The following is an 8,898-nucleotide window of genomic DNA, read 5'->3' as shown; positions in this document are numbered from 1 at the left end:
CATAGAGTTATTCCTTTTTCTTTTTTTTGTAAAATATTTATAAAAAAAAATCGAATGCAATGAGATTACAAAAATTAACGGGAATTACTTCATTGAATGACATCAATTTTACGAGAAGTCATTTGGAATCTAGTGCCTAGTGAGTGTTGATCAAATAGTTCGAAGCTAATGATCAAAATTAATGTAAACAAAAAGATTATCGTAATGTTCCCTTTCGAAAGAACATTAATGCGAACGATATTAATAAAAAAAAACTTTGAGATACTACTAGTATCGCAAAGGACTGTTCAATTCTGATCGAATGAATGAAAAAGTCAACATTAAAATTTTACTTCACACAACTGAATTTGGATGAAAAATACTGTATCAACAAAGAAGCTATTCTGTCAATCGTTGCTCAATTGAGTTTGGTGTAGGGAAAAAACAGTACCGTAGTATCAAAGCAAATCAGATGACTTTCCCGAATCGTGATAGTAAATGACTTTCATCGTTTTACTCTTTAGATAGCGTTTAATTCAATAGCCTCGTATGAAATAGTGCATTAGCATATCAAAAGCATAGGACGAACATTTGGCCGATAGAATGGTAGGTGTTAATCGTTGTTTGTGTTTGATTTTGTCAATAGTTTTATAAACTGTTGAAAACCCTTTAAATTGCCTAATAGACGCAATCAACTGCAGCCAACGGGAAGGCGGCAGCCCCCGAGAAGGACGGTGGTAAAAGCAACCTTAATCTTACCGCCGATGAGCTTAAGGAGGAAGGTAACAAGTGCGTCAAGGCTGGCAATTATACCGAGGCCATCCTTCACTACACCCATGCTATCAAGCTGAGTCCCTCGGATGCTATACTGTACAGCAACCGTTCGCTGGCATTCTGTAAGATGCAACAGTACTACTACGCCAACGTGGACGCCGACAAAGCGATAGCTCTGAATCCTTCGTGGGCTAAAGCATATTTCAGAAAGGCCGAAGTGAGCATGGGTGTAGGACAGTACGACACGGCGTTACTGTCGTACGGAAAGGCTTTGCAACTGCAACCACAAGACATGGGAATTATACAGGCAGCCCGAAAAGCTGCTGCTCTAAGCAATGCGGACCGGCGGGACGAGAAACGGTCACCTTTGATCGGGACCGGTATCGGGTGCTTGGTTGGATTGTGCATCGTACTGGCCGACATGCTGTTGACAGAAAAGCCAACTATCAAAGTAAGTGTTCATATTGAAAACAGTAATAATCATAGAATACATCGAGCTGATTTACGGTTCTAGTATACATCCTTGATGGCATTCGTCGTACTTGTGATCGGCGGGATAGGTTTCGGTGTTGCAAAGCTTATTCGATACTACAAAAAATTGCAACGAAAGGGTTTACTTGACCCACCAATCGATCTGCTGGAAGGTAAGTTTCATTTATATTTTAAAACATATAATTATGGTTTGAGTAAAACCCAAATCTGACACTATACACTTTTTACTAAAAGATTTTCAAAAGCCCAAAGAAGAAGAAGAAGGATTTCAACCCGGGGACCAACGGCCCCAGCGAAATCGATATACAAAAGCTCAAGCAAGGCAACGACTGAAAAAAGCTAAAACGTAATATATTCCTTTGCCGAGCAGCTACTGCACACCAACTCGAACACGAAGCGTCTGGTAAATATTTTTTCCCATTTCGTGGGTGAAATGGCGTGTTCCAGTTACCTAGTCGTGAAAATTGAAGTGCAATGAAACATAGAACCAAAGTCGTGCTTGCAATATAGAAGCGACTGACGAAAAATATTCCAATCTACTTTACGGTTTGATTTACTCTGTCACATCTTCATTTGTAGTAGATAGCACCATCGTCAATGCATTTGCATCAAATAAAATATGAAAATGTGCACTGTTTAAAACTAGTTACCAGAACAACCTCGTGGGGGGAATATATAAGAATCAATCAATGACCGAAAACGTTGCAATCGATGACATGAAAGAACATAATTTTAACCATGGGTATGTGATCCGCATCAATTATTGTAGCCTCCCAACTACACGATATGTCATGCCCACATTTTGTCCAGACTTTTATAAATAAAATATATAAATAAGTTGAATAAGGCATTGCTAAAATAGCCAAATTAAGTCCGCACGGGATTACCTACAGGCGCCTCCACCAAAACACCTTTACCGCAAAGCAAAAGAATTAACTCCAAGAATTTTTGCTCCGCCATATTCGTTTGGTTGTTTTCAAAAGTAAACGTCAGACCAATAAACAATGAGCTTTTTAATAGATTAAAATAAAACTCCAATTTCAACAAAAAGTTAAATCATGTATGTGAGTATGTAACAACTTTTCAGTTTTCTACATTTCATAAAATGTGAATAATAAAGAAAAACGCAATTCTGGATGTCTTGATTTCTGAAAATACACGTTGGATTGTCAAACGATCTGCCGTCAGTTTACCTGCATGAAGTATTACCTCCAGTTTGCACATGGTTTGGTTCGAAAGCTTGTCTAGGCATGTTTGGCATCGGAAAGGAACCGTCAGCTGATTCGTGGTGAAATCTTGGAATTTTTTGTCGAATGTGCCATGATGCTAATTCACCGTTAAATGTTAACTGCATCCACAATTCTGCAAGGAAAGATTTTAAATTATGTTCATACGATGATGTATGTAAGTTTAAATGGTACTTGCGGTTTCGTTTAAACTTTAAACTATAGTTCTCGATCTGCACACCTTCAACGCAAAGCAACGGAAGGCTGCTGAACACGCACCACCGATACTGCTTTCACTCAATAAACCAACACTACTGAACTTATTTTCATGAAGCACGCTTTGTCACGGTTAACTACTACTGCAGTAGCGGCTCGACGCCTGTGGCAAGTAGTCAATTCCGCGTTCGCCAAAAATCAAAAGTAAAAGTGAAAAATCACCTTGCGACTAATGTAACAAAAGTCCTACGAATCGTAGGCAAATAAGGTATTTTTCGTTATTTGAGAGTGTTAATCAATAGATTAAGGATTGGAGAGTTGTGTTAAACACCTTCAAATCAGAAGGGCAGCGGACGAGGACAAAAAATATTTTCGCAGGATAATGGCACCAACTGTCATAGATTGGTGTGCATGTGTAGGTGTGTAGATATATTCGTGTGTTGCTGAGATTGCATGGGTGAGCTTATCAGGTTGGAACACTTTATTTTTAGTTCCACACACAACTGGGTAGCATTTTTAATATCCACTTCAATTTCTTCAAACCAGTGTTTATTTAACAAATGCTCGGTCGTGTTACAATCTGGGACTTAGCCCCATTTATGGGGCCATTTCTGGGTGAAGGTTGAAGGTGCCAAAAACGTCATAGTGTTAGTGGTTAGTTGATACGGCTATTCGTAGTCATTTAATACATGCGCAATTAGTGGGTGGTTGGAAATTATTTTAGAAAAAGCACGTTTAAAAAAATCGGTCTGAGTCCTACAAAAGTGGCTTATCGGAATTACAATCATTGAAGTGATTGTTTCTTCCACACTACGCATAGAAAGAATTGGCGTTAGAAAAGGGCTCATTTTGGCATTGCGAATCATATGCGTGGTGCAATCAATAGCACTACGGGGCATAATCACACAGAGGCACGAAATTTCTGTAACGACCGTTGACGACGTACGTGAATTCCTTCGCTAGACCTTCTGTCAAACCGGTGTGTGCGGTTTTGACATTCTACGAAGTGTCAGAGCAGTGTGTTTGTCTGAGCGAACCCCCGAACAGCCGGGTACAAAGCAATCAAAACGGAACGTTGACTTCAGTGAGTGGAGTGCGGTGCAAGACAGTGGAAGGATTTGCGTGACGCTCGCTCTCTCTCCTGTACTGCGAATTGTTGCTGCTTCGCCGTGGTGGTCGGTCGTGGTCGTAGCTGTGGTCATCAGTGGGAACAGCAGGAGGGGGGAGGGAATCGTACAAGGCAGATATACCGACCGAGCGTGGGCAAGGTGTGCGTGCGCGCGTGTGTTCCTTGTGGCCTCATTGTGTATCGAGAGTAGTAGATTCGAGTGCGAAAGCAGTGGAGCGAGTGTGAAAATCCTACTACACAGAACGTCATCAGGAAGGGTTGTTAAATTAGTACTACCTGCCTCTGAATCCATTGTGAGTCCATTATACAAGGTCCACACATTCCGTTCACGTTAAAACTTTACATTCTGCGCCATGTACTCCGGTATCGTTGGTTACCTGGCAACAGCCCGCTGGCGTAATGTGAAACAAGGGCATGCAAAATGAATCCACATTGCAACAGGCTGTTACAGGGTTTTGAATGTTTTTCAGTACCATAGCGATGCACGGTTGCTGCGGGTCCTTGGTACCAACTTTTCAGATTAACGCTTTTACTTATCAATTCTTGTCATTGAGCCTGCACGTCTTTGGTAGTTTGGTTGGTTGGTTGCCTGTGGCCTTTGCAAATTATTCGGAATGATCCAACAACGGTACGAGTCTCGGTGTGTGATGTAAGCGCGACAGAGAAGAGTAGATAGAAACGAAGCAATCCTAGGGCTATAAAGGGCGAGAGTGCGAGAGCAAATTGTTCACGTTGGGACGTAAGCAGGATTTTCGACTGCCACAGAACAGAAAGAGCTTTTCAGTACAGACACCAAAGAGGAAGAGTTCCTAATCAAATATTGAATGAAAATGAAAAAAATGATTTCCTTATCGTAATCGAAGGTAATGCATGCAGCAGTCGACGGCTTGCTCCGTCTGACAATGTTTCGGTACGGTTCTTTTTTTTTTTTGCTGTCCTTCTGTTGATCCTCGTGTGCGTGTGTGTCCATGCTCCCTCCTGACGGTCTTCCTCGTCATCATCGTTCCTGGCAGCTCTTTAGCAGTCGACTGTCTAGTCAGAGTTTGGCTCGCTGTTTTTTTTCTCTTCAGTTTTTTTTACCAATGCGCAAATGTGCGTGTTCACGTCGGTGTAACACTCGGTGCCCGCAGCGTGTGGTTGTGTGTCGGCGGAGACAACACCGAAATCGCCAACCGAACAACGGTGACGACCTGTAGGGTATTTTTCACTCTTTTCAGTGCACCTTCGATGCGATTCTATTCTTGCCTACCACCCTGCGGTCAAAGTGCAATCATCACAGTATAAAGATAAAATCTCGTACACACCGAAGAAAAGTCGGCTGGGACTCGATTAGTGTTGTGCTTAATGAATGTTTTGGCGAGATTCATTCATATGAATCTTTTACCTAAGATTCATTCAGATGGATTCATGAATCTTTGCGGATTCGAATATTCAAAGCTTAATGAATTTTTCGAAACCTTAATGAATCTTCATGAATCTTTCATGGTTCTGTCATGAATCTCCCCGATTCTGTCATAGGCGTGGACAATGAGACCAAAAAAAAAAAAAAAAAAGGTGGTCCCTCAACCGACTTTTGGTTGGTGACTTCACATCATTTGGTGTGTCTTTGGGATTCATGAATCTCGCGGCGAAAGATTCATGAATCCCTTATAAGGCAGAGATTCATTCAGATTCATGAATCTGAATCCGATTTACACAACTCTAGACTCGATATAATCGGGCGTTTGTACGTGTACCTGCACACCACTGGTAGTGCCGCTTTACACATGCCTGGGGATGTACACGCGATACTTTTCTTATCATCGTCGGGGCTAAAGATCGGAGGAAGGCTCCGATTTTCACTGGAAACTTATCGAAATCAAAGCCATAAAAGAATAAGAAACGCAGTGCCTCCGTATGGTCCATGCGTGTAACAATGCGAGTGTAGAAAAACCCATGCGCCTCACCTATGTGTATGTGTGGTCTCTGGTGCGACGGAACGTACGTTTCATCATTCCTTCAATGGTCGTTTTTCGTCCGCCAACAAAAAAACGGGGACTTACTTTTCGAAGTACCTGACCAAATAAAGGAAAGGATGTGTTCTACTTTAAGAAGACATCAAGATGTCTCGTCGAAGTGACCTTATTTGTTAGATTGGTTTACATGAAAAACTATTAGTTAAGTAATTTAAGCTTGTCCAGATTTGAACATATCATACAATGTGTTCCATATTGTACTGCTGTTGAACTGAACTAACGTTTTTTTTCCGTTTTACTTCTTGGCGTTTATTAGATTCAACTTTCTTACTATTTATTGATCGTTCGTATAAGGTGAGAAGTTAGAATATAAGAGAAAGGTAGTGGGTGAACTTTTTTTTGTAATTCTAACGGAAGAAAATTCAGCATGTTATGAAGATGGCACGCGCATAGCAGGGCAAGATACGGAATCCTATCAAAGAATCTGTAAACATAGTTAAACAAGAGATTCAGATCCATTTCTGCCAAATGTTTTTTTTTAATGATGGTACAAATATTATGCTCCAATCACTAATGGCTTGGAAGTGTAAATAGGATTTCTAAGCATGTCAATCCCCACTATTGTTCAATACAACAAAGGTGTGCACTGCACGTGTGTCAGTTGTAAAAGGTGTATGCGCGCTAGCGTACGAACAAAATTGTGCTATCGATATACGCCAAGCACAATACCACAATATGACACATTTTCTTATGCATTTCGTTACATGACTGTCACCAAATTGCACTGGACCGAATGCATATTTGTGCAGACAAGTTATTGCATGCATTGTGTATGAGTGGCTTTACTGCAGTGTGTTAGTAGAAGGAATTTAGGTAGAACAGCAACGGCGAAAATAGATAAAAGTTTCGACTGCAATAAAGTTTGGATTATAAAGATTCAGTTTATACGAATTAAACTACTAGTGATATAATTTTAAATAGTATTGACGTTCTGTTGTTGCTTTCTTTTTCTTTTTTCGCTTAGCCAACTGGGGTTGTTCCGCATTACGCAGGAGTGCTTCAGACCAGAATTCTGCTTCCTTCCTGCCCCGGCGCGTTTGGGTGCGAAAAACAATCATTTACCATCCATTGTGTGTCAACTGCTAGAAAGGTTGTAAAAGAGAAACGCTTCCACTTTTTAAAATTCTCAAACATCGGAAACGATAGAACACCGCAACGACGACGAGTCACACAGCTGTTTCGCAAGAGAAGGCACACGTAGTTACACAAGCCCACGACGACGAACACAACCGACCGGAGAAAGTGTCGAAAGTCCTCCCGAGTGTGAAAACAGCTCTTTTGCCCAACAAGTACTTGCTTGACATCAGGTACAGCGACGTAAAGCAACCTTCGGTATACTCAGAGCAAGCGCCATCAAGAAGGCTGTTTTATCAAAACGAATTTGATTGTGCGCTGCATTGGTGCTTGGTGCTGTCCGAAACACTTCCAGTATTTTGGCACAATCACGGCCGGACGACACCGGGAGGAAAGAATATACTGTGTCACCCAATAGAGTGCCGTCTATTTTGCAAGGTTCAAACGCGAGCGAAAAACAACCCGGTCCATCGGTGGTTGCTGTGTGTTAGGACAGAGATTGCGGGCATTTACACCGTCGTCGTGCGTGACACGGTAGCACTAGCTCCGTGTGTTTATGGTGATCCGCAGTCGGGATTGTGTTGTGTTGTTGTGTGAGTGCTGAAAGGAGCGAAGAAGGAGGAGGAAGGAGTCCGCGCGACGGCGCCCTGTGAAGACTCGAAGGAACGGGCGGCCACGAGGAGTGGTCCGTCGGAAGAAGTGTCGACGGAGGAGGAAGAGGCAGCGCAAGTAAGTGCGCGCACGCGCTTTCGTGCGTGTATTCGTGCACGCGTGGTGCCGTGGAGTTGTGTGTGCGTGTTACGTACGTGTGTGGTTTTTTTTTTGCGCGTGCCGTTGTTGCTCTCCACCGTGGGGACGACCCTGAGAGCGCGAGCGAGTGCGAACATCTGGTCTTAGGGGTGTGAGAGGGTGCTAGTCGAGTGGTGTGGCAAGATATAGAAAAAAGAGGAAATATTTCATTGAAAATTTAACGTGGCAAAAATCGGTTGCTCGACTGCGCTTACCTTCGCGGGCGGCGGTGGTTGCTTTGTCGTCGAACGGAAGCTGCGGTGTGCTGTGTGCATCTGTGTGTTTGTGTGTGTGGGTGAGTGTGTTTATGCGCGGAGGAAGTAAAAATACATCACTGGGATCGTGGTATCAAAACACACCGAACGAAAACGAATGGAGTGTGCCGTTCTTCGACGTGATTACATATCGAGATAAACACACGGTTAACCATCGCACAATAGCGTCTAGTCGTCGTCCACAACAGCGGCCACCGAAGAACACTGGCCGCAGTTGACCGCAGAAGTGGTGGGTCGGCGGGGGTGCATTCAGGAGCCAGATACCAGAGCAGCAGCAGTTGTGTGTCCCACTCCCCGCTGTGCTTAAGTAGGGGCAGAAAGTGAAAAGAAGTGACCAGCGAAGTAACGGGCCTGGCTGGCAACACAACGGCACGACGCAACAACGGAGAGAGCTTGCCGTATGCTGCACTTTGTTGCTGTGTGGTGTCCTCCGCCTACTGTGAGTGTGTGCGGGCAAGGCAAGAGCCCCGTGGTCACGTAGCCGTAGAGAGACGTCGCCACCAACGTTTGTCATCTCGACTGCCAGCGAGTGGAAACGGGGATCCGAACCAGTAATAGCACCACAATAACAAGTCGTTCGAACCGCATACCAGAGCACCAGGAGCACTGCGACCTGTGCGTTTGTGTTGTGCTAGTTGGTAGTGTGAGCTGTCATTATTCTGTGGTGATCGCGATTAGTGGTGTGTTGTTGACGACTAACTGGCCTGCCTTGCCTTGCTTGCCTTACCTTACCTTGCGGTGCCTTGCTGTGCTCAAGGTGGTGCGTACAGTCTAGGTGGAGGAGCAGAAGGAGTAGTCGGCGGCAGGTTGACATAAATGGTGTACAGCTTGCTGCGCCAACAACGGCAGGAGCAGCAGCAGCAGCAGCAGCAAAAAGCACAAAAACATAGCTACCTGCTTCAGCATTGAGGTGCCTGTACCGAACACAC

The 8,898-nt window shown here is 43.6% G+C and overlaps 1 protein-coding gene across 1 annotated transcript; it reads left to right on the top strand.

Moving 5' to 3' along the window:
- Nucleotides 1-430: 430 nt before the first annotated feature.
- On the top strand, nt 431-1,892 carry LOC131294875 (uncharacterized). The gene is made up of 4 exons (XM_058322927.1): nt 431-585; nt 665-1,204; nt 1,268-1,397; nt 1,480-1,892. Exons 1-4 carry the CDS (start codon nt 583-585, stop codon nt 1,593-1,595), a joined length of 789 nt encoding a protein of 262 aa, XP_058178910.1. The 5' UTR covers nt 431-582; the 3' UTR covers nt 1,596-1,892.
- Nucleotides 1,893-8,898: the final 7,006 nt, after the last annotated feature.

Source organism: Anopheles ziemanni, chromosome 2 (genome assembly GCF_943734765.1).
Source record: "Anopheles ziemanni chromosome 2, idAnoZiCoDA_A2_x.2, whole genome shotgun sequence".
Lineage (NCBI taxonomy): Eukaryota > Metazoa > Arthropoda > Insecta > Diptera > Culicidae > Anopheles > Anopheles ziemanni.
The sequence above is the reverse complement of the archived record's forward strand: the minus strand, read 5'-3'. Positions and strand labels throughout refer to the sequence as shown.

What these genes read in the sequence shown, in the direction of transcription:
- LOC131294875 (XM_058322927.1), top strand. An exon ending in CAGAAAAGCCAACTATCAAA is followed by an intron (nt 1,205 to 1,267) that starts GTAAGTGTTCAT and finishes TTACGGTTCTAG; the next exon opens with TATACATCCTTGATGGCATT. An exon ending in ACCAATCGATCTGCTGGAAG is followed by an intron (nt 1,398 to 1,479) that starts GTAAGTTTCATT and finishes TTTTACTAAAAG; the next exon opens with ATTTTCAAAAGCCCAAAGAA.